The sequence below is a fragment of the Nerophis ophidion genome, linkage group LG25 (assembly GCF_033978795.1).
Source record: "Nerophis ophidion isolate RoL-2023_Sa linkage group LG25, RoL_Noph_v1.0, whole genome shotgun sequence".
Taxonomy (NCBI): Eukaryota; Metazoa; Chordata; class Actinopteri; order Syngnathiformes; family Syngnathidae; genus Nerophis; species Nerophis ophidion.
The window spans coordinates 24779119-24806035 of record NC_084635.1 but is presented as its reverse complement, the minus strand read 5'-3'; the positions used below and the strand labels follow the sequence as shown (position 1 = coordinate 24806035).

General features: G+C 41.0%; 1 protein-coding gene across 1 annotated transcript in view; it reads right to left on the bottom strand.

Moving 5' to 3' along the window:
* Nucleotides 1–26917, bottom strand: part of LOC133542987 (aggrecan core protein-like) — a 49275-nt gene that overhangs the window by 6645 nt on the left and 15713 nt on the right. Inside the window, exons 7-17 of the mRNA XM_061887308.1 lie at nt 22119–22412; nt 20261–20554; nt 20003–20177; nt 19800–19927; nt 15696–15989; nt 15513–15611; nt 9795–12164; nt 8337–8414; nt 6457–6570; nt 2455–2613; nt 2284–2366 (exon numbers count right to left, since the gene is read on the bottom strand). Of these exons, the coding sequence (XP_061743292.1) occupies nt 2284–2366; nt 2455–2613; nt 6457–6570; nt 8337–8414; nt 9795–12164; nt 15513–15611; nt 15696–15989; nt 19800–19927; nt 20003–20177; nt 20261–20554; nt 22119–22412 (4088 nt within the window). The remainder of the gene's footprint in view (nt 1–2283; nt 2367–2454; nt 2614–6456; nt 6571–8336; nt 8415–9794; nt 12165–15512; nt 15612–15695; nt 15990–19799; nt 19928–20002; nt 20178–20260; nt 20555–22118; nt 22413–26917) is intronic.

Below are 26917 nucleotides of genomic sequence, written 5' to 3'. Positions count from 1 at the left end.
CAAGTCTACTATGTTTTGATTTGGGAAGTAGGAACACAAGTCGTTGCCAGATGTCAGGTGGCTCTTATGGAAACAGAAATTATCGCACGGAATAAATCAGCTCCGGAAATGATTAGAATCATAAAGATGTGGTAAATATTGAACATATTACATATTGTTATGAACGTGTCTGTTACTGCATTATATATGGACTTGCACTCTATATACAAAACATTGCTGGAGGGTTTTGAAGTTTTAAAGGGCTTTGAAGACTACAATGGTGAATCCCATTAACCGCATCTTTCAAGCATTTTGTATAAAAAAGACGTGTTCTTTTCTCTCATAGTGATTGTGAACGACAGCCAAAAAAAAGTGTGTTTCCCTTTAAAGGGGAACATTATCACAATTTCAGAAGGGTTAAAACCAATAAAAATCAGTTCCCAGTGGCTTATTTTATTTTTCTAAGTTTTTTTCAAGATTTACCCAATCATGGAATATCCCGAAAAAAGGCTTTAAAGTGCGTGATTTTCGCTATCTGTAAATCTACTTTCCATTTTCCTGTGGCGTCACATAGTGACATGTCGGATAGACCAGCCAGATATAGCGACATGAGCTTGGATTCAAACTCGGATTTCAGCGCCTTAAGCGATTCAACAGATTACGCATGTATTGAAACGGATGGTTGGAGTGTGGAGGCAGAGAGCGAAAACGAAATTGAGGGAAGAAACTGAAGCTTTTGAGTGAATAGCTATTGAAGCTATTCGGCGATCGCCTTCTAACCAAAGATTGCATCTTTTGACCACTGAAGCAACTTAAGTCTGTCGATTGGTAAGTGTTTGTTTGGCATTAAATGTGGGTGGAGGGAAAGGCTGGATGAAAATATAGCTACAAGTGTACATACAGCTAGCCTAAATAGTATGTTAGCATCAATTAGCTGGCAGTTATGCCGTGACCAAATATGTCTGATTAGCAAATAAGTCAATAACATCAACAAAACTCACCTTTGTGATTTCGTTGACTTTATAGTTGGAAATGCATCTGCTTTGAGTGTCGCAGGATATCCGCACATCTCTGTGCCATGTCTGTCGTAGCATTGCCGGTAAAATGTGCAGAACAAACAAAGGACTTTCGCATCTCTTGACAATGGTGCAACTTGAATCTGTCAATTGGTATGTGTTTGTTTGGCATTAAATGTGGGTGGAGAGAAAGGCTGGATGCAAATATATCTGCAAATGAGGCATAGCGATGCAATATGTACATGCAGCTGCCTAAATAGCATGTTAGCATCGATTAGCATGCCGTGCTAATCGATGTACATTCCAACTTGAATCCGTCCCTGATCGTGTTGTTACACCCTCCGACAACACACCGATGAGGCATGATGTCTCCAAGGTTCCAAAAAATAGTCGAAAAAACGGAAAATAACAGCTGATTTGACTTGTGTGTGTAATGTGTTCGAGAAAATGGCGGATTGCTTCCCATTGTGATGTCACGGGTGAAAGGTCATCGCTCCGACAGCGAACAATTGAAAGGTGTTTAAATCGCAAATTCGCCCTTTTACAGTTCGGAAATCGGTTAAAAAAACATGTGGTCTTTTTTCTGCAACATCAAGGTATATATTGACGCTTACATAGGTCTGGTGATAATGTTTCCCTTTAAAAACAGTCTGTAAAACATCATCAATGTCAGAACTAGGACTGTGGTGGGGTTTGTTTTCCCGGATTGCAAAGGAAGATGACGGGACATGGCGTGAAGGTAAATACATATTTTAATTTATCTATAAAAAAAGTGCAAACTAAATGCACGCACAAGGCGGAGAACAAACTTGGCTAAAAAAACAAAAACTACCACAAAGGCAAAAAACTTAGGACATTAAATTCTCGCTAACTGTGACTTGAATAAACATAACTTACGTGCAGCGCATGAAGCATGAACTATGGCATGAAGAGAATGAACAGAGCATGGAACAACAACAATGACGCCAGGCCGACTGCCTGGCAACTACAAGCTTAAGTATCAGTGACGTGATTAACACTGGTGCGTGAGTCCAAATAAATCAGGTGAACTAATGGTTGTCATGGTGACAAAAAAACCACAGTGCACAATGAGTCCACAACCAAACAGAACGTGACCACAAAACCTATGCAAAATGTTTATCAAAGAAACACCATTGCATGTTATGTAGACCACAAGGAAGTGTTTTAAATGTAGAAAAACAATCATAATATGACCCCTTTGATAGGATATGAATTGAATTAATTTACTAGCTCTGATAAATTAGCATAACAGATTATCATCACTCACCAGCGGAGTACCATCAGTCCAGCGGAAGTCATTTTCCACTGTTTTGTCATTCAGCCCGATCCATTGGTAGTCCTGTGCATTTGCTGGTGGAGTGGGGGGAGGGGGAGGAGCAGTTGCTCAGTCTGATCTTGCTTTAACACAATACTTTTACAGACCAAAGTAGGCACTTACAGTTGACAAAGTGTTGCTCCTCTGGTGTTATGATGCTGACCAGATGTGCATTCAGGTCCCGGCAGTCTTGCTCCGCATCCGACCACGTCTTCCTATCAGTGAAGTGCAGGTAGCAATTACCCTGAAACTTAATCCAACCTTCACCACACAGCTGCTCATCTGCAGCCGCAAAACCATGAAGAGATAATATGACATCGGTTAATTAATCAATATATCAATGTTTATTTATATAGCCCTAAATCACAAATATCTCAAAGGACTTTACAAACCACTACGACTACGACATCCTCGGAAGAACCCACATAACGGCAAGGAAAACTCACACCCAGAGGGCAAGGAGAACTCACACCCAGTGGGACGCCAGTGACAATGATGACTATGAGAACCTTGGAGAGGACCTCATATGTGGCTAACATCCCCCCTCTAGGGGACCGAAAGCAGTGGATGTCGAGCGGGTCTAACATGATACTGTGAAAGTTCAATCCATAGTGGCTCCAACACAGCCGCGAGAGTTCAGTTCAAAGCCGATCCAAGACAGCAGGGAGAGTTCCGTCCACAGGAAACCATCCCAAGCGGAGTCAGATCAGCAGAGTAGAGATGTCCCCAACCGATACACAGGCGAGCGGTCCATCCTGGGTCCCGACGAGCGGTCCGTCCTGGGTCCCGTCTCTGAACAGCCAGTACTTCATCCATGGCAATCGGACCGGACCCCCTCCTCAAGGGAGGGGGGGACAGAGGAGAAAAAGAAAAGAAGCGGCAGATCAACTGGTCTAAAAAGGAGGTCTATTAAAAGGCTAGAGTATACAAATGGATTTTAAGGTGAGACCTAAATACTTCTACTGAGGTAGCATCTTGAACTGTTACCGGGAGGGCATTCCAGGGTACTGGAGACCGAAATGAAAACGCTCTATAGCCCGCAGACTTTTTTTGGGCTTTAGGAATCCTTTGAACGCAGATTTCTTGCCGGAACATATGGTACAATACAATCGGCAAGATAGGGTGTAGTATTTTATACGTAAGTAGTAAAACCTTAAATTCACATCTTAAGTGCACAGAAAGCCAGTGCAGGTGAGCCAGTATAGGCGTAATATGATCAAACTTTCTTCTTCTTGTCAAAAGTCTAGCAGCCGCATTTTGTACCAACTGTAATCGTTTAATGCTAGACATGGGCAGACCCAAAAATAATACGTTACAGTAGTCGAGACGAGACGTAACAAACGCATGAATAATGATCTCCGCGTCGTAAGTGGACAAAATGGAGCGAATTTTAGCATATTTCAGTGATGAAAGAAGGCTGTTTTAGTAACACTTTTAATGTGTGACTCAAAGGAGAGAGTTGGGTCGAAGATAATACCCAGATTTTTTACCGACTCGCCTTGTTTAATTATTTGGTTGTCAAATGTTACAGTTGTATTATTGCATAGAGGTCGGTGTCTAGCAGGACCGATAATCAGCATTTCCGTTTTTTTGGCATTGAGTTGCAAGTTAAGTTAAGTAACTCAATCAAATATACAAAACACATCCTAAGTAGCTGCGTTTCCATTGCAGTTTTTTGAAAAATAAAAGTGGTCGTTCTAACATTTCGAGAAAGTAAATAAATAAATAAATGGGTTGTACTTGTATAGCGCTTTTCTACCTTCAAGGTACTCAAAGCGCTTTGACACTACTTCCACATTTACCCATTCACACATACATTCACACACTGATGGAGGGAGCTGCCATGCAAGGCGCTAACCAGCACCCATCAGGAGCAAGGGTGAAGTGTCTTGCTCAGGACACAACGGACGTGACGAGGTTGGTACTAGGTGGGGATTGAACAAGGGACCCTTGGGTTGCGCACGGCCACTCTACCACTGCGCCACGCTGTCCCTACATGTACATCTTGTATGTGTTTCTATTAAAGGCGCTTGGCGTCATAAGCCGTAAGTCTCGTAAAATGTTGTGCCGCGAGACTCCATTTTTAGGAAGATGGATGCTTTGCGATTCCATGGTTTTGGAGCTGTGATTACTGCTGTTGCCGTGATTGTCAATAGAAGACGAAGCCAGCGGGTGATCGCTTTACAGACAATGTCCTTCCACATGGCAGCGGCCACCAATTGGGGTTTTTGGTTGTGAACAAGGAACAAATTGTGGATTCAACTGACCCCTTGACATTGTTTGGAAATGTGGATCCTTCCGAGCCTGCAGGTCAGCCTCTATTGCCACAAAAGACCTGTGTGGGGGGCGGGTGCACAGGTCCGGTGGCCATGGATGAAGAGCTGGCTGTCCAGAGTCGGGACCCGGTGTGGACCGCTCGCCTGTGCATCGGTTGGGGAAATCTCTGCGCTGCTGACCCGTCTCCGCTTGGGATGGTCACCTGCTGGCTCCACTATGGACGGGACTCTTACTATTATTAGATCCACTATGGACTGGACTCTCACTATTATGTTAGATTCACTATGTACTGGACTCTCACTATTTATTATGTTAGATCCACTATGGACTGGACTCTCACTATTATGTTAGAACCACTATGTACTGGACTCTCACTATTTATTACGTTAGATCCACTATGGACTGGACTCTTACAATTATGTTAGAACCACTATGTACTGGACTCTCACTATTATGTTAGATCCACTATGGACTGGACTCTCACTATTATGTTAGAACCACTATGTACTGGACTCTCACTATTTATTACGTTAGATCCACTATGGACTGGACTCTCACTATTATGTTAGAACCACTATGTACTGGACTCTCACTATTTATTACGTTAGATCCACTATGGACTGGACTCTCACTATTATGTTAGATCCACTATGGACTTGACTCTCACTATTATATTAGATCCACTATGGACTGGACTCTCACTATTATGTTAGTTTCACTATGTACTGGACTCTCACTATTCATTATGTTATATCCACTATGGACTGGACTCTCACTATTATGTTAGAACCACTATGTACTGGACTCTCACTATTTATTACGTTAGATCCACTATGGACTGGACTCTCACTATTATGTTAGAACCACTATGTACTGGACTCTCACTATTATGTTAGATCCACTATGGACTTGACTCTCACTATTATATTAGATCCACTATGGACTGGACTCTCACTATTATGTTAGATTCACTAGGTACTGGACTCTCACTATTTATTATGTTAGAACCACTATGGACTGAACTCTCACTATTTATTATGTTAGATCCACTATGGACTGGACTCTCACTATTATGTTAGAACCACTATGTACTGGACTCTCACTATTATGTTAGATCCACTATGGACTGGACTCTCACTATTATGTTAGAACCACTATGTACTGGACTTTCACTATTATATTAGATCCACTATGGACTGGACTCCCACTATTATGTTAGAACCACTATGTACTGGACTCTCACTATTATGTTAGATCCAATATGGACTGGACTCTCGCTATAATGTTAGATCCACTATGGACTGGATTTTCACAATATCATATTATGTTAGACCCGCTTGACATCCATTGCTTTCGGTTTCCCCTAGAGGGGGGGTTGCCCACATACGCGGTCCTCTCCAAGGTTTCTCATAGTCATTGTCATCGACGTCCCACTGGGGTGAGTTTTTCCTTGCACTTATATGGGCTCTGTACCGCGGATGTCGTCGTGGCTTGTGCAGCCCTTTGAGACACTTGTGATTTAGGGCTATATAAATAAACATTAATATATTGATTGATTGATTGATGATTGAACGATCAAGAAATAGGTTTCCAAGCCAATAATTGCTTAAATTGATGAGCAGTGAAATGTTGGGCAGCAGATACAGGTCCAAGTAAATAGGTGATTTGATTAGCTGCAAAATAAAATCTCCTTCATTGATAAGCATCTTCAGCATCAACAACTTACACAGAACAGTATTGAATGAAAGTGCATTATTTTATGTCTGTTTATCTACAGTTCGCTCGATTCGCTTCGGTTGTTTTTGAGAGGCCGGTGTTAGTGTCTACTAGCCAAAGCTGAACTCATACCAATTTCACAGTGCTCCCCTCCGTAGCTCGGCAGGCATAAGCATTTGTAAGAGTCGGCACTCTCCACACAGGTGGCTCCATTGGCACAAGGATCAGAGTGGCAGACATCTAACTCTGCAAAACAGGGTGTGAGCAACACTACTGTTTTTAGTACAGCATGGTTAGTAAAGGTGAAATGGTTAGTCTGTATGACAAGTGGGTTTATGATTATTGGCGGAACCCATAAAGTTAGTGAATTTCTGATCCATATTACACCAGCACATTAGGACCACTCCTAATATTTGATCTATTTGAGTTGACCAAATATAAAAGATGTACAAATATTCAAGTGTGTGTTAAAATGTCAGGTTTGTTTAAAGGGGAACATTATCACCAGACCTATGTAAGCGTCAACATATACCTTGATGTTGCAGAAAAAAGACCATATGTTTTTTTAACCGATTTCCGAACTCTAATAGGGTGAATTTGGCGATTTAAACGCCTTTCTATTGTTCGCTGTCGGCGCGATGACCTTTCACCCGTGACGTTACAACGGGAAGCAATCCGCCATTTTCTCAAACACATAACAGCTCTGCTATTTTCCGTTTTTTCGACTGTTTTCCGTACCTTGGAGACATCATGCCTCGTCGGTGTGTTGTCGGAGGGTGTAACAACACGATCAGGGACGGATTCAAGTTGACTTCTGTCGATTAGCACAGCATGCTAATCGATGCTAAAATGCTAATTAGGCTAGCTGTATGTACATATTGCATCGTTATGCCTCATTTGTAGCTATATTTGCATCCAGCCTTTCCCTCCACCCACATTTAATGCCAAACAAACACATACCAATCGATGGATTCAAGTTGCACCAATTTCAAAAGATGCGAAAGTCCCTCATTTGTTCTGCACATTTCACCGACGATAGCAATGCTACGACAGAGATGTGTGGATATCCTGCGGCACTCAAAGCAGATGCATTTTCAATGATAAAGTCAACGAAATCACAAAGGTGAGTTTTGTTGATATTATTGATTTATGTGCTAATCAGACATATTTGGTCACGGCATGACTGCCAGCTAATCGATGCTAACATGCTATTTAGGCTAGCTGTATGTACACTTGTAGCTATATTTGCATCCAGCCTTTCCCTCCACCCACATTCAATGCCAAACAAACACTTACCAATCGACAGATTTAAGTTGCTCCTGTGGTCAAAAGATGCAATCGTTGGTTAGAAGGTGATCGCCCAATAGCTTCAACAGCTATAGCTACAGCTATAGCTATTAAGCGAATAGCTTCAATAGCTATTCGCTCAATAGCTTCAGTTTCTTCTTCAATTTCGTTTTCGCTACCTGCCTCCAAACCCCAACCATCCGTTTCAATACATGCGGAATCTGTTGAATCGCTTAAGCCGCTGAAATCCGAGTCTGAATCCGAGCTAATGTCGCTATATCTTTCTGTTCTATCCGCCATGTTTGGTTGTATTGGCGTCACGCAGTGACGCCACAGGAAAATGGACGGGTGGATATACAGATAGCGAAAATCAGGTACTTTAAAGCCTTTTTTCGGGATATTCCTTGATGGGTAAAATTTTGAATATAACTTCGAAAAATAAAAAAGGCTACTGGGAACTGATTTTTATTGGTTTTAACCCTTCTGAAATTGTGATAACGTTCCCCTTTAATTGCCATGAAGCATATATGCTGCCTCATTCTTAGCATGCACACAGCAAAGCAAAGCTGAAGGACAAGGGCATCGGGCTTCTGAATGGGGATGTTTGAAATAAACACACAGGATAGATAACTCACAAACCCAATGTCAAACACATACAAACAGGACACAGTGAAGATGAAAGAAACACAATGCACAACATTAAAAACAAGAAAATGTTGTCTTACCCTGGCAAACAGCAAACCCATTTTCAGCTGTGCACAAGGAATCACCACAGGGGTTTGATTTACATGGATTTGGGTCCCCTGAAAAAGTTTGTGACTTTGTGAAAATGACTTACGTTTTTCACTTATGTAATTACCTTTACAGTATTACCTTCAAGCTTTACTTTTCTCAATTTTGTTTGGTCTTAAATTGTGTAATATCAACATTTCATGGTTGTTGGTTTTTTTATAGCTGTTAAGCATACAGTAGTGGTATGCATCGATACCAAGGGTAGGATCAGTATCGGATTGCTACAAGAATGATAAGTTCAAAATATTTTAGAGCTCAATCTGTATTTTTATTCATGGAGGTACACAGACATCCATCAATGTATTTCTGTCAACTCTGACCTGTGGTCCGTAACTTAAAGACGTATGTGTGCAATATTAACAACAATAGCAATTGCTATTGTTACCCTGCATTATCCAACTCCCAAGGGAAATGCCGTAACTTCCATCCATCCATTTTTCTACCGCTTATTCCCTTTTTTTGGGGTGTCGCGGGGGGCGCTGGTGCCTATCTCAGCTACAATCGGGCGGAAGGCGTTGTACACCCTGGACAAGTCGCCAACTCATCGCAGATGCCATATCTTATTATATTATTTAATAAAACTATTGTAGTTGTTTGTAGTACATTCTTTTGTACTGTTATTAAACACCACAAGTTTGTTTTCCTTTTTTAAAAGGCATGCCACGTGTTAAAATTGTAGTGTTTAGGGCGCGGACAGGCGGGGGAAATCACCGATTAACTAGATTTTTAAATTAATTTCAGTGGGCAACATTGGTTTGAGATACGAGTGTTTGGAGTTACTAGAAATCCGTCATAGAACCACTTGCGCTTGTAAGTTGAGGTACTATTTTATATTTTTACGCATATTTGCATAATGTTTAGTTCGTTTCTTATCGTTCACAAATAATAAACATTATATTTCACAAAAGTAGGAACATTTTGAATCATTCAAGAGTATTTATTTCATTATTGATATCTACAACGCTGACCCTATATTTACTTGGTATAGGACTGATCCCAACATTTCCAGAATCACTTGCTTCTAACACTTCCTGTCACAGTTTGTAAACATTTGCCTACTATGTTATCAATACTGTATTTCCTCTGCATTTTGACTTTTTTTTTTTTTTTTAAAGCTTACTGTAACCAACCAGTCTCAGCAGTTGCGATGAGCAATTATCACTGACTCTGAAACTGGAAATTGTGATGTATCTTGTTGTATGATTGCATGTTCGAAATAAACTTGAACTCAACTCAACTCAATTCAACTCAACTCAACTCTATGACGAAGGATTGGAATTTTTGTAGGAAGTATTTGATGTTGTTAAAAAAGTATGTTACATTACTAAATATATCTGATCATAAAATCATATATGTCAACAAACATGTCAAACTGTATTTTAATAACATACCTACTATGTTGTCTGCATCCTCCTGACCCTTAACAGGTGTTACTACAGTTGGGGGATCAGGAAGTAAGGCCAGATCAATTTTAGAAGGTAGAGCCCGATAGTGTGTGGGTGTGACAGTCTTGAATAATCCATACTGTGTGGATAGGGTTGGTAGCACCTGGGATGACTCTTCAGTACCTGACAAGGTGGCATCTCCACTCTTTGTGACTAAGCCACTGCCACTGTTGTGGATCTCTGTCCCACTGTACTCTACTGCCTCTTGTTTACTCTCTGGAGACATCAAAACATTTCTAGATACCGCTGTTTCAACATCTTCATTTAAAAATGTAACACTGCCTCCTTCCCCAGACACTCTAGACCCAGAACTGAGATCTAAGCCGCTAACTCCTGACATATGCCTTATACTGCCCTCTCCAGAGTTGTAGAGTAAAAACCCAGAAGCCTCCTTATTCCCAGATGGTGTCTGGGTTAGGTCAATGGGCTCTGACCCATTAAAAGTCACATCCACTCTAGAACCACTTCCAGCAGTTGGACTTTGATCTTTACTAATCATTCTAGAACTGTCCTCAGAACCACTGACCACCAGCAGTCCCCCTCCCAATTCATGCTTGTTTTGGGTAATAGGGGTAAATGCATCAATGAATTTGTTCTCTAGGAACAAGATCTGAGCAACTCCGGCTTCATGAACACCTCCTGCACTAGCACTTCCTGAAGACGAAAATCCTGAGAAACCACTGAAAACAGATGAGTCAAGACTGTTAATAACAACAGATTCCATTCCATAGGACTGCCCATTCTCCCCTGAAAATTCAATTGTTGAACTACTCTCTGCAGAACTGAAACCATGTCCAGTCGCCGTTCCAGATAGGTCACCACCACCACCACTCAGTGCGCCTGAAACTATTTCAAAGGAAGGTAACATAAAAATTTCTGTGCCTGCCTCTTCTGGTTTTTGAAAATCTTCTGAAACTGAGTTTTCTCTGGGTAGAATCGCATCACTGTTGGAAACAGAGACATCAGAAATTGTTGGTTCTCCACTGATCCCTGATACAGAAAAAACAGCATCATTAAGATCTAGTGTACCATAGGGAAGGACATCACCTGTACTATCTCCAAAGCCATACTGGTCACTAGTGCTCGAAAAGTCTCCGGAGATAAGCTGGTCCCCAGAGACAGACAGGCTTTCAGAAACAACCTGGTCACCAGAACCTGACAGGTCCCCAGAGATCCCCCAGTCTCCTGAAGCCAGTTGGTTTCCAGGACCTGCCAGCCTTCCAGAGCCAGACCGGTCTTTGGAGGGAATCTTTTCTCCAGGACCCAATCTAGACAGCTCTCCAGAGGTTAGTTGATTTCCAGAACCAGACAGATTTCCAGAGCTAGACAGTTTTTTGGAGATAATCTGCTTTCCGGAACCCAATTCAGACAGCTTTCCTGGGGTCAGTTGGTCTTCAGAACCAGACAGGCTTCTAAAGCCAGAAAGTTCTTTGGAGATAATCTGCTCTCCAGAACCCAATCGAGACAGCTCTCCAGGGGTCAGTTGTTCCCCAGAACCAGAAACGCTTCCAGGCCCATTCAGTTCTTTGGAGATAATGTGGTCTCGAGAACTCAATCCAGACAGCTCTCCAGAGGTTAGTTGATTTCCAGAACCAGACAGATTTCCAGAGCTAGACAGTTTTTTAGAGATAACCTGCTTTCCGGAACCCAATTCAGACAGCTTTCCTGGGGTCAGTTGGTCTTCAGAACCAGACAGGCTTCTAAAGCCAGAAAGTTCTTTGGAGATAATCTGCTCTCCAGAACCCAATCGAGACAGCTCTCCAGGGGTCAGTTGTTCCCCAGAACCAGAAACGCTTCCAGGCCCATTCAGTTCTTTGGAGATAATGTGGTCTCGAGAACTCAATCCAGACAGCTCTCCAGAGGTTAGTTGATTTCCAGAACCAGACAGATTTCCAGAGCTAGACAGTTTTTTAGAGATAACCTGCTTTCCGGAACCCAATTCAGACAGCTTTCCTGGGGTCAGTTGGTCTTCAGAACCAGACAGGCTTCTAAAGCCAGAAAGTTCTTTGGAGATAATCTGCTCTCCAGAACCCAATCGAGACAGCTCTCCAGGGGTCAGTTGTTCCCCAGAACCAGAAACGCTTCCAGGCCCATTCAGTTCTTTGGAGATAATGTGGTCTCGAGAACTCAATCCAGACAGCTGTCCTGTGGTCAAATAGGCTCCAGATCCTGAGAGGTCTCTAGAGATATCATTGTTTTTGTATCCAAGCCCAGAGCCAGAGAGGTCTCCTGAGGTATTCTCAACCAAATAATCTGATCCAAAGTTTGATGAACCTGAACCAGAGCCTGAAGATTCCACACGGATAGGTGGGATAACTGAAATAACAGATATACATAAAAGGGGTGAAATGAGGGGATGAAAGATGAGTGGAACATTTTAACAAACACATAGTTCAGGGGTGCCCACACTTTTTCAGCAGGCGAGCTACTTTTCAAACGACCAAGTCGTGGTGATCTACCTGTTCCTCATATATATATGTGTGTGTATGTGTGCGTGTGTATTGAATACAAATATAAACGCAACATTTTTGTGTTTGCTCCCATTTTTCATAAGTTGAACTCAAATATCTAAAACTTTTACTATATACACCAGACCAATTTCTCTCAAATTCTGTTCACAAATCTGTGTTAGTGAGCACTTCTTCTTTGCCAAGATAATCCATCCCACCTCACAGGTGTGGCATATCTAGATGCTGATTAAGCAGCATGATTATTACACTTTAGGCTGCCCCCCAAAAAACCCTGAAATGTGCAGTTTTGCTTTATTGAGGGTCGCAGTGAGACACATCACTTTCGCATAGAATTGATCTGGTTGTTGATTGGGGCCTGTGGAATGTTGGTCCACTTCTCTTCAATGACTGTGCAAAGTTGCTGGATATTGGCAAGAACTGCAACACGCTGTCATATACACCAATCCACAACATCCCAAACATGCTCAATGAGTGACATGTCCGGTGAGTATGCTGGCCATGCAAGACCTGGAATGTTTTCAGCTTTCAGGAATTGGGTACAAATCCTTGCAACATGGGGCCATGCATTGCCATGCTGCAACATGAAAATCAGGATTCATCCGTGAAGATGACCTCGATAGTAAGCATTTGCCAACTGTAGTTAGGTCGAGACCCTGATGAGGATGACAAGCATGCAGTTTCCTTGAGACGGTTTCTCAGAGTTTGTGCAGAAATTCTTTGGTTATGCAAACCAAATGTTTCAGCAACTGTCCGGGGGGCTAGTCTCAGACAATCATATAGGTGCACCTGCTGGATGTGGAGGTCCTGGGCTGGTGTGATTACACATGGGCTGCGGTTTTGAGGCCAGTTGGATGTACTGCCAAATTTTCTGAAATGCCTTTGGAGACGGTGTGGTAAAGAAATGAATATTCAATTCAGAACTCTGGTGGACTTTCCTGCAGTCAGCATGCCAACTGCACGCTCCCTCAAAACTTGCAACATCTGTGGCATTGTGCTGTATGATAAAACTGCACATTTTAGAGTGGCTTTTCATTGCGGGCAGCCTAAGGCACACCTGTGCAATAAATCATGCTGTTTAATCGGCATATTAATATGCCACACCTGTTAGGTGGGACGGAATACCTTGGCAATTAAGAAATGCTCACTTGCACAAAATTCGACAGTTTTGTTTACAATATTTGAGAGGAATAGGTCTTTTGAGTGTATAGTAAAAGTTTTAGATCATTGAGTTCAACTCAAATATATATATATACATATATATATGTGTGTATATATATATATATATATATATATATATATATATATATATATATATATATATATATATATATATATATATACATATATTAGGATTGTACGGTATCCCTGTACTAGTAAGTACCGCGATACTTTACATAATCGGTACCATACCGCCTCTAATTAGTACTGGTTGTCTGTTTTTTGTAAACGGGCATGATGGCATGCCGTCTACATGTCGTGACATTGCTGGTTTACGAGCAGTGCACAATCACGGAATACATACAAACAGAAACAGTGTGAGGACAGAAAAGGGACACTATTTGGCTTAAAAACTAACCAGAAAGGTGACGCTATAACACTGAAACGCCCTAAGCAAGAGGTGCTTTAAGACATGGCTAGCCAGCTAGTGGCTAACATCCATCCGCAGTCGGCAGTGTTTTAGCTACTTCTAAATCACTAATTCTCGCCTCCATGGCGCCAAATAAAGTATGTTTATTATAAATATCATCCTTGCAGGACGAGGAATAGCTAAACATGCTTAACTACACACTGTGGGAGGATACAATAGCTCACCGGCATAACCACTAAAAACCTGGTGCTCCTGAATGTAAACAAATGGGTGGGTCTACACCTGACATCCACTGTAATGAAAGCAAGTACAAGAGCGTATCTAGTCGATACTACAATTATTGCATTGATCATTTTTATAATCACAAAATTTCCGTTAAAAAAAAAATTCATATTATATGTTTATGAACTCAGGAAATACTTCCCTGGACACATGAAGACTTCAATTATGACCAACTTATCATCCTGCAACTACTTGGTATAGGATCGGTATCCAAATTTGTGGTATCATCCAAAACTAATGTAAAGTATCCAAATAACAGAAGAATAAGTGATTATTACATTTTAACACAAGTGTAGAAGGAAAATGTTGAAACAGAAAGTAAGCAGGTATTAACAGTAAATGAACAATTGGATTAATAAGCAATTTTTACAGCTTGTCCTTCATAATGTTGACGAAATAATAGAATGGAAAATGACACAATATGTTACTGCATATATCAGCAGACTAATTAGGGGCGCTTGGTTTGTTGCTTACTTACTAATAAAAGACAAGTTGTCTTGTTTGTTCACAATGTTATCCAATGTTTAAAATTGTTCTTGGATTGCAATAACAAACATATGTTTGATGTACCGTAAGATTTTTTTGTTAAAATAAAGCAAATAATGCAATTTTTTGTGGTCCCCTTTATTTAGAAAAGTATCAAAATACACATGAGTACCAGTACCGGTAGCAGAATATTGGTATCGGGACAACCCTAAATTTATAAAACGGACAATTTTTTTGTTAACATGTTGAAGATGTTTCATAAAAATACAAGCATGTTTAACACATATTTTTGCCTTAAGTTGGTGTATTACCTGATTCTGATGACTTGCATTGATTGGAAACAGACAGGATTCACAGTAGTGCTGATCATTTCCACAACTTTGAATTTGCATTGTGGAGGAGAAGAACACATTCCTCCTTTCTGTCTAATACCACATAAAAGTGGTTGTGTTTTTAGCATTGTATTTTTCCAGCTTTAACAATTGTTTTTTTTGACACTATAGAAAAAATACATTGGAGGCAGACTAAGTAGCATGCCTGCTTGTGTGCACTAGCTTTCTGATACTCTTATTTTGATAGTGCAGACAGGAGCAGCACTTTTATTGTGAAGACAGGAACTGTGCAGTCAGTCTTTAGACTTTTGAATGCAGTTATGGCGCAAGAGTCTGTTGAAATAAAAAGTGTTTCTCGTTTTCAGTGAAGTCATAGTGAAGAGTGATTATTGCTCATTTTTAGGTCTATTTTTTTCAATGCCTGACTAGCGATCTAACTGACACACCCTCCGCAATCAACCTAATGGGCACCCCTGACAGAGTTCATGATTGAAATAGTACCTACCACGTCTCAGAAAATCTGTGATGGACGTTAAGTTTAGAATGGCCTCCTGGATGTCGGTGATGTTCGGTCCAGTTTCATTTGCACTTAGTTGAATGTCTACTGTAGAAATTCAAGAACAAAACCAAACTTACTAAAGCATTCTGACTGAAATGAACACAAATGCAACTTTCTGATTGTATTTACCTTTGAAACAATATGCATCAAATCTGACGTTAATATCATGGTAGCCTGTCCTGTTGGGATGGGCATAGACGGTGTGAACTCCTGACTTGCCTGCCCCACGCTCAGGAGACGGCTTATTGACGGCATAACGGACACTTCGATCACTAAGCCAGCCTGCATCGCACTTGTCAAAACCCAGTTTCCAGGCTGCATAGAGCTCTCCTGCTGAGGCCAGGCTGGCGTTGTGCTCAAGACACTGAGTTGCAGCCTCATCGTAAGTAAAACCACCAGCAGACTCTAAATGGAAAACCTGACCTAAAGAACAGATGAAGAGAAAGGCAAAAATAAACAATTTTTAAATGAAATAAACAGACTCTCAGAGTTATATTTGCCTCACTCTTACTTCGAAGCAGCAATTCTGTCACACCTGGGTGAAGTCTTGTCCGTTTTTTGTCAGATTTCAGGTTGTCTTGTCACTTTTTGTTTTATTTTGAAATACTAAACTCTTCTTCTCGTTTCAGATCACTTGCTGTTCTTCCTGTATCACTGGTCTGATGTCTTTCCTGATTGTCTGATTGTGCCCACCTGTGTCACTCTCCCTCATGTGTATAAATGTCTCGACCTCCTTCTGTCCTGTGCCAGAGGGTTTCGTATCTTCTTCCACAGCCATAACCACGTTTTGTATTCCACAGGAGTATTTTGGTTTGTAAGTTTTGTCAGGTAAGATTAGCTTCCTAGCATCGCCTCCGGTGGAGTGCCTTCTGTTTTACTTAATAGATTTTGTTCGTAGCATCTTTTTTCCCTCCGTAGCCGGAGCGTTTTGAGTTATTGATATTTTTTGTGAGTTCAGTGGTCAAGTTAGCTTTGGTCCTGTTTTTATTTCTCCCGTTTTGGACCTGTTGCGTCGGACCAGTTCTTCCTCCCAGTGAATCTAAGTTACTGCTCAATCCACAGAATACTGAAACTCAGTATTCTTCTTCCTCCAAACACGACGAGTTGAGTTTATACAAAAAAGTTCTATTTTGGTTTCATCTGACCACATGACATTCTCCCAATCCTCTGCTGTATCATCCATGTATTCATTTTGGTATAAACTCAACTCGTCGTGTTTGGAGGAAGAAGAATACTGAGTTGCATCCCAAGAACACCATACCTACTGTGAAGCATGGGGGTGGAAACATCATGCTTTGGGGCTGTTTTTCTGCTAAGGGGACAGGACAATTGATCCGTGTTAAGGAAAGAATGAATGGGGCCATGTATCGTGAGATTTTGATCCAAAACCTCCTTCCATCCAGCTTTGAATGGTTGACCAGATACTTATTTTCCACCATAATTTACAAAAAAATTATTTAAAATTCCTACAATGTAAATTCCTGGATTTTTTTTCACATTCTGTCTCTCACAGTTGAAGTGTACCTATGATGAAAATTACAGACCTCTGTCATAATTTAATCGGTGGCTGACTGAATACTTTTTTGCCCCACTGTATATATATATATATATATATATATATATATATATATATTTATATACCGTATATTACCAAGTAAACGCCCTTGGGCAAATAACCGCCCATGTCCTAATAGCCCATTTTGTGAATTAAACGCCTCCTCCTAATAATAGCCCATGTATAGCGGTACACCACAACTGATGGATGGGAATACTTTAAGGGAGAAGAATTCTGGTTTGGCAGTGGCCAGGCAGTTTAACGTTGACCCGAAACATGTACGCGAATGGAAAAAAAAAAAAGGGAGCACTACTATATCAGTCGTCAATCGATGGAAAACGGGCTCGCTTATCTGGCGGATGTAGGAAGAAAGTGAGCGACGAGCTTGATGCTACTTTGCGTTAGTGGATACATCACGTTCATGGACTGAACCACCGTGTGTCCCGCAAAATGATCCAAATTAAGGCCAAGGAGTTGTATGCCAACGCGAGTGACACGAGAGACACCGGGGTGGTGTTTGGTGCAACAAGTGGCTGGCTAAATCGGTTCCTGCGTCGGAACAACTTTACCCTCAGGAGGAGAACAACTGTTGCACAGAAGGATGCTCCCGTCGAGAAGATTGTCAACTTCCTTGTTTTCTCTACTAAACAGATAGAGGCCAAGAAAATCCAGCCAAAGAATATCATCGCCATGGATGAAACAGCCGCCTGGTTCGACATGGTTGGTTTTAGTACGGTCCATGAGAGGGGCGCCCGCTCCATCTGCCTCAAAACCACCGGCCACGAGAAGGCACGCGTCAAGGTGGCTCTTGCAGCCATAGCAGACGGGACAAAGCTGAAGCCTTACATTGTGTTTAAAGGTGCTGTCCGTGATCTAAAGGCTATGCAGAGCATCCCCGGGGTGATCATAGCTTCCTCCAAAAATGGCTGGTTTAATGGTGACCTGACAAAGGATTGGCTCCAGAGGGCAGTGGGGAAATTTCACTTCGGACCGAGGCAACTTGCATGGGACTCGAAGCGAGGCCACGAAGGCAGAGCTCAAAAGGGGCTACAACCTTACAATGGCTGTTATCTCTGGAGGTTGCACAAAGTACCTGCAGGGCCCCGATGTTGTGTGGAATGGCCCTTTTAAAGCGCAGCTCCGTGACTACTATGATAACTGGATGGCTGGTGACAGAGACAAGACCTACACCAAGTCAGGGAACCTGAGAGCCACTACCCGCCGCCTCCTGGTGGACTGGGTCCTGGGAGCCTGGGATGCTCTGGATCGGGACACTCTGATCAACTCATTCAAGGTAAGCTGGCTGGCTGTGTGTATGTGTGTGTGCGCGTGTGTTGCAAAGAGTAGCCATAGCTGATTGTTGCTTTCTGGTATCCTACGAGGTGTGTGGGCTGACGGTGGCAGCTGATGGGAGTGAGGACCAGCTCATTTACTGCCTCAAGGAGAGATATCCATGTCAGGTAGGCAGAGAGATGCTTTTGAGGGCTAGACAGCAGGTGCTGCTGTGGTTCAGGAAGAGGAGGAGAGTGATGAGGAACATCGGTTCCTCAATGAACTTGTGATTAAAGAGGAGTATGATGAGGGGGGTGAGGGAGAGGAAGAGGAGGATAAGGAGGAGGAAGAAGGGGAGGAGGAGGAGGAGGAGGAGGAGGATGATGAGTGGGTTTGAGTTGCATTTGGGGTTGCGTTTGCTGCGGTATTATTGTTTTGATGGTTTTATAGAGTACTTGGTACCATAATTTAATTTTTCCTGTATGCTACTTTTTTTTAAAACTTGACACTATTATTGTTCTGTTTTGATGTTGGGTTTTATACTTGAGTACTTGGTACCATAATTTCATTTTTCCCGGTAGGCTGCTTTATTTAAAAACTTTATTTTCAGTATTGGTATTCTATATGACAATTGTTGTACTACTTCCATGTTGAGGCCTTGTTGATCTCTTGTCTTTGATAGTCTTGTTTTTTTTTTGTTTGTATATTTACAATTGCTTTTACATTTAAAGTTTTTTATACAAAAAAAAAATACTGGAAAGTAACCATTGTAAGCAAATAATGGCCTGGCGCAGGCTGGTGCAAAAATAAATAAAAGCCTTTTGCAAATAACCGCCTGCTTCTTTCAAACGCCCGTCTCCAAAAATGATTTTGGGAAATAAACGCCCGGGCTACTATTTGGTAACATACGGTATATACATATATATATATATATATATATATATATATATATATATATATATATATATATATATATATATATATATATATATATATATATATATATATATATATATATATGTATATATATATATATATATATATATATATATATATATATATATATATATATATATATATACAGTATATGAAATACTTGAATTTTAGGGAATTCTAGCTATAAATATACTCCTCCCACTTAACCCAGCACCCGGTGCCGCCCCCCCAACCCCACCTACCTCAACAAACCCTCCCCTCCACCCTAAATCTTCAGAATTCGGAGGTCTCAAGGTTGTAGTATGGACTAATCACACCAACATACCTTTACTGTGCCAGATATCTTTTTAGTACAGGCTTTAGAAATGGCAGGTGTAAAGACTACATTACATTACAAATAATTGTTTGCTGTAATATTCATTGAAAAATAAGATAATCGTTGAATTCAGTACCGTAAGTTATATTCTCACCTTTGAGCTTATCGATGTAGCAATACACATCGTACAGTTCATCTGCTGGCCTCAGACCATAAGACCGAACTCCTGGTTGATCTCCCAAATCTCCTGCACACTTTTCTTGTGGTGAAACAATGGGAAACCTAGACGTGAACATAAGGGATTACTAGTACACAAGTATTGTTGAAACCAGTCAACCATGGTCTGCTCAGAATTACCTGACTGTCTGGTCCATTAACCATCCGGCTTCACACTGGTGATATCCGGCTTCATATGCGGCCTGCAGCTGCTCAGGTGTAGCAATGGAGGCACTAGCACTCTGACAGGCCAACTGGGCATCAACAAAGGTGAAGGCGTAGCGGCCAGACAATGAACGGTAATGAAAGACCACACCTTCATGCAAATCAAATATCATTATATTAAAACAATGTGTTTGTGTATGGATTGTAATTGACAATTGGACATCTATCACTAACCAATTTGAGGTGTCACAACCACTTTGCTGGACTCTTTGCCTAGGTTGGATTGGTGGGCGACTTGCTCTATGAGATCGGTAGGTAGTTCAGTGACTTTAGGTGGTGTTAGCTCCATAGGACTGAGTGTGTAGGTGAGGTCTACTTCAGTGGGTTGCTGGGTCTCCACCTCTCCAACAACCTCACTCTCTCTTGAGGTCTCGGCGAAGAAAACCTCTTGGCTCTGCATCACTGGGACAACGCTCAACACGCCGTTGCCTTCGTCTACTATTCCTGAACCTTCATCATCTAGGAACTCTGAGTGTGATACAAGACGGGGTTGAGTGATATAGTCCCAATACTGACTCGTTGATTGTAATAGTAGAGAAGAGTACTAAAACCAGACACTGCAATGGGAAGTCATAGCCATTGAACAGAGGCTCTCTCATGTTGTTATACAGTAGGTCAAACCACTATACAGGGGCCAGATTTAGAGAAAAAATGTGTCTGGGAGCTGGTATATCTATTTTTAGGGACACTAATACAAAACCTCATAATAATGTCTGATTGAATGCTAAAAAAACGTTATGATAGCCTGCCTTAAAACAACGTTATGGAATTTTCCATTTTTCTATGAGAAATAAAACACTGAATATTAACAACATATGAATGTCACACCCCCTTTTGATCGACATATTTTACAAACGCAAAGAAAATGCAGCAAACAGTGAAATATGAACGTGAAGGGCACAAAATAAACCCACCTACAATCTGATATATCTGCTACATCACTAAGCTTTAGAACTTTGTTGTGAAAATCTCCTTCCGCGTCTGTGGAAACGCTCCTCGCCCACACTGCTTGGTGCCTCGTCTGAGCTGCTGTGATGTAGATTACCATAGTAACTAATTTGATTACCATCCATTCATCCATTCATTTACTTCTGCTTATCCATGGTGGGGTCCCAGGGGCTGCAACCTAAGCAGAGAAGCCCGACTTCCATCCCCCCCAGCCACTTGGTCCAGCTCCTCCCGGGGGATCCCAAGGTGTTCCCAGGCCAGCCGGGAGACATAGTCTCTCTAACGTGTCCTGGGTCTTTCTGCCAGTCGGACGTGCCCGAAACACCTCCATAGGGAGGCGTCCGGGTGGTAGTAACTAATTAGATGACCATATTAACTAGTACAACATCCACAAGCGCAGATTCCAACCATTGAAATACTTTGTATAGTTCACGACTTACGGTCATTAGAAAACATCATAATCGCAGCTACACTTTCCATCTTAAAGATCTAAAATAATTATTTGGGAATGTCCGGCGGGCCAGATTGAAAAGCTTAACGGGCCGCATGTGGCTTCCGGGCTTTAATTTGCCCAGGTGTGCTATAGGTTGTAGAAATTTGTGTAATTTTTAAAAATTAAATTGAATGATCCAGCCTGACCTAAGAAAAAACAGTCATTTACTGGATGACACATAATTATAAATTGTGGTTGAAGCAATTTATGTTTGATGCATTTGCATATTTGTTACCATGTAAAGCAAAGTTCACACAAATTGTGGAAGGATGTGATGATAAATGCTGTTGTTTTTTGTAAATAATCATTGAATCAACTTTAGACCTAACAGCAACAGGACACAGGGGTTCAGCCTTAATGGGAAATATGTGCTGTAATGACTCATTTGGTTATTTTTGGTCCCTCTTGAGCTGTGACAGAAAACAGCAGCCCGTTTAGTACCCGTTTATCAAAAAATATACATTTCTTAAGTGTGAAATCAGACGATGTGTTTCTAGCCCTGTATTAGAATAAGCACATTACTCACAGCCAAAACAGACATGTCTGAGAGCCCTGAGAAAAAAAAAGACATGGCAAAATCTGACTATGTACCTGTGTAGCAGAAGACATCATAGTAGGACTCAGGAGGTGGAAATCCTGTACGATTTGTGTGGAGGTACACCGTTCGCACTCCCAGAAGACCCCCGCCACACTGAGACCTCCGGATGCTGACGGGGTAGCGGACGCTTCTGTCAGCCAACCAGCCAGCGTTGCAAACATCCATCCCACCCTGCCAGGCCAAGTGCAGCTGACCGGTGGTGGCCAGCTCGGCTCCCTTTTGAGAGCATGCCAGCATGGCCTCAGGGAAAGTGAACTTTTCTGCTAACGTGGCATGGAATACTCTGCCTGAAAAAGGCAGAAAAAAAATATAGTGTGATAAATCTGTGAAAGTAATGAGTACAAGCACAAATAAATTGTAACTTGTCTAAGTTGGTCAGCTTGTCTAAAATCCCTGTTTCCATATGAGTTGGGAAATTGTGTTAGATGTAAATATGGATGGAATACAATGATTTGCAAATCCTTTTCAACTCATATTCAGTTGAATATGCTACAAGGACAACATATTTGATATTCAGACTGATAAACATTTTTTTTGCAAATAATCATTAACTTTAGAATTTGATGCCAGCAACATGTGGCAAAGAAGTTGGGAAAGGTGGCAATAAATACTGATAAAGTTGAGGAATGCACATCAAACACTTATTTGGAACATCCCACACGTGTGCAGGCTAATTGAGAACAGGTGGGTGCCAGGATTGGGTATAAAAACAGCTTCACAAACAATGCTCAGTCTTTCACAAGAAAGGACGGGGCGAGGTACACCCCTTTGTCCACAACTGCGTGAGCAAATAGTCAAACAGTTTAAGAACAACGTTTCTCAAAGTGCAACTGCAAGAAATTTAGGAATTTCAACATCTACGGTGCATAATATCATCAAAAGGTTCAGAGAAACTGGAGAAATCACTCCACGAAAGCGGCGTGTCCGGAAACCAACATTGAATGACCGTGACCTCTAAAGTATGCCACTACATGGGCTCAGGAACACTTCAGGAAACCACTGTCACTAAACTGTATTTAGTTTGTCGCTACATCTGTCAGTGCAAGTTAAAGCTCTACTATGCAAAGCGAAAACCATTTATCAACAACATCCAGAAAAGCCGCCGGCTTCTCTGGGCATGAGATCATCTAAGATGGAGTGATGCAAAGTGGAGAAGTGTTCTGTGGTGTGACAAGACCAGATTTCAAATTGTTTTTGGAAATATTCGACATTGTGTCATCCAGACCAAAGGAGAAGCGAAACATCCAGACTGTTATCGACGCAAAGTTCAAAAGCCAGCATCTGTGATGGTATGAGGGTGCATTAGTGCCCAAGGCATGGGTAACTTACACATCTGTGAAGGCACCATTAATGCTGAAAGATACATATAAGTCTTAAAATAACATATGCTGCCATCTAAGCGCCGTCTTTTTCATTGACGCCCCTGCTTATTTCAGCAAGACAATGCTAAGCCACATTCAGCACGTGTGGCTTCATAAAAAAATAGTGTGGGTACTTTCCTGGCCCGCCTGCAGTCTAGACCTGTCTCCCATGTGTGGCGCATTATGAAGCGTAAAATACGACAGTGGAGACCCCGAACTGTTGAACGACTGAAGCTCTACATAAAACAAGAATGGGAAAGAATTCCACTTTCAAAGCTTCAACAATTAGTTTCCTCAGTTCCCAAACGTTTATTGAGTGTTGTTAAAAGAAAAGGTGATGTAACACAGTGGCGAACATGCCCTTTCCCAACTACTTTGGCACGTGTTGCAGCCATGAAATTCTAAGTTAATTATTATTTGCAAAAAAAAAATTAAGTTTATGAGTTTGAACATCAAATATGTTGTCTTTGTAGTGCATTCAACTGAATATGGGTTGAAAAGGATTTGCAAATCATTGTATTCCGTTTATATTTACATCTAACACAATTTCCCAACTCATATGGAAACGGGGTTTGTAAGTTAACTAACGCCTTGAGTCCTGGGCCACTGTATTATTCCTACTACTAGAAAATTGCCACTTAAATTGACATCAACATGCATGGTCTATGAAAAATAGTCCATGTGGACATTGGCAGTCATTTTGTCAACTTCATTAATATCACTAAATAGCATGAAATGACAACAGCAACATAACTGTCTAATTTCCCTTTCAGTGCGAAGTAAGTTTCAAAATAAAAGCATGGCAGTATTAACTGATTTGACCCCAGCAACTGACAAATTGTGCCTCTTATGATTAAAACACACCTAAACCTAACATTTGACATGCCTGTAAATCAGGTTTATGTTTGGTCATGTTTTGTTTTGTTTTTGGACTCTTGCTTGACGTTTTGCACTTCCTGGTTTTGTTTGTTTCCATGCCAACCCATTAGTTTCCACCTAGTCCCCTTAGTCACGCCCCGATCCTCAGCCTCTCACACCTGATTCTAATTACCACAGCGGTATTTAAGTCATTTGTTTTCCTTTCCTCGACCTGGCTTCTTTACCTACTGGACTGTGTTGAATACTCATCACCACACACGCTACCCATGCTGCACCTCCTTCATGCCCTCGTCCATAGTTCCATGCCGTGTAAGTTTTTGTATTTATGCCATTGTGCTAGTTTTGTTTATAGTTTATTATTATTCATGCCAATCGAGCAAGTGTTTTTGTTTCATGTTTGTAGTTTGCAGCATTTATGCTAGTCTTTTGTTTGTTCATAGCCAAGTGTCTGTAGCTCCTTGTGAGCGCCCTTAGTTTGTTTATTTTTTATTATAGTGTTTAAATATACAACGATGTATTCACAGTCACGTCTCGCCCGTGCAAATCATCCTTTGCGTAGAAGAAGCAAAATAAATCCATGTCACAGTCCTGACAACATTTAACACACAAAATCTGTAGTATATCAGTATGTGGAATTACATTTTGGAATGGATTAAGCAAATAAATCGAACTAAATACTAATATGACACAGTTTAAGAAACTGTTCAAACTCAAAGTGTTTACCAAGGTCAAAGCAGAATCCTGATAAACATTTGAAAATTATTGGAAATTAGATAATCATAGTCATCTCATTATGTGGATCACAACTTACTTAACTTCATATGAGAACTGTGTATTTACCAATTGTTGATTTAAATTGTGTTACAAATTGAGAACAGAAAGTGAACAGATGTGTTAGTAATTGCTATGACGTGAAATAGGGGTGGGATTAGATAAAGTCTGCTTCTTCCTGCTCCTTTTTGGACATGTTATAATGATAATATGTGAAATATGTTATAGGGCTGGGCGATATATCGATATACTCGATATATAATTAATAATTAATTCCCAAGAAAAACAGCACACGGTGCATCGTCTGGCGGTGGTTTGCCTTCAAGCAGGAATATGTTGAACATTTATACAGCAGAATCGTTACTACCAAAAGTATCAGAACTGCTAATGTAGCATAATTTGAAAAGTCACCTGCCAGAGAATGAAGAGAGCTTCAAACTTTGCACGTCAACATCTCCATTGGGTGCCACACCCACAAAATGCCGAAGCAACTACAATTTTGTATTTCCAGATCAACACCGTACGACATACACTATTTGATATGAAGCTAATTTTTATTTGACAGTTATTGAAATATCTTGTTTGACATCATGCACAAAAGTGCACTTTATTTGTTTTTAACTATTGTAGTGGCGTTCTGTACAAAAAGTACACTTTAATTGAGTGTTGTTTTGATATGTCATCTTAGTGACATCATGCAAAAAAGTGCACTCACAGCTGTTTTAAAATGTCACTGACAAACTTCAACAACAGCAACAAAAATGTTAGACACTGAAAGCAGTTGAGTCTTATACCCTATACCAGGGGTCGGGAACCTTTTTGGCTGAGAGAGCCATACAAGCCAAATATTTTTAAAATTATTTCCGTGAGAGCCATATAATATTTTTTTTTAAGACTGAATACAACTAATTGTATGGTATTGCATTTTTAGGTAAGACCAACATTTTTATAGTATAATATTATTTTTAATAACATTGTTATTCTGAAGATAACCAACAATAAATATAATACTTCTAATCCTTAATGCGACTTCCTGAACAGGTGCGGTAGAAACTGGATGGATGGATTAAAATGCATGAGAATGTTTTATATTTTGAAAGTTATGTTTGACACTGTGATTACCAGCAGAATTTTTCAGTACTTATCGTGTTAAGCCATGTCAGCTAAGATTTATCCGAGAGCCAGATGCAGTCATCAAAAGAGGCACATCTGGCTCTACAGCGATAGGTTCCCTACCCCGGACCTATATGTAAAATACCGCACAAACTCAGTGAGATAAAACATCACATGAAAACAGAAGAATTTTGAATAAAAATATGCACAAATGTGGGCAAACGACAACAACAAAAATATCTCCTGTGACTTGTTTCCTTGTGCCCTGGTTTGTTCAACTTCGTCTTCCTTCTGCTTCCCAGTCTCGTGCATCATTGTTTACTTCCTTTTCCCCTGGACCCGGATTGCCCTCCCGATATTGACACCTTGCTTGGGTGGACCTTGGACACTCCTGCACCACGAACTCTTTTGGACATCGGACTTCCCTGCCTCTTTCTTCTGGATTTGGACTCTCTCATTCAACACACTTGACAATACCCCTTTAGGTATTTACATATGTTAATCCCAGCACATAGTTCGCATGCAGACACATAGTAGCATACCCACCCTATGTATTCATCAATCACTTAATAAATTTATATTGAGTTGTACTTCTGCTGTTGTGCCATCTCCTTCCACCCGTCTATGGACTTAAAGTCCTACTGAAATGAGATTTTCTTATTTAAACA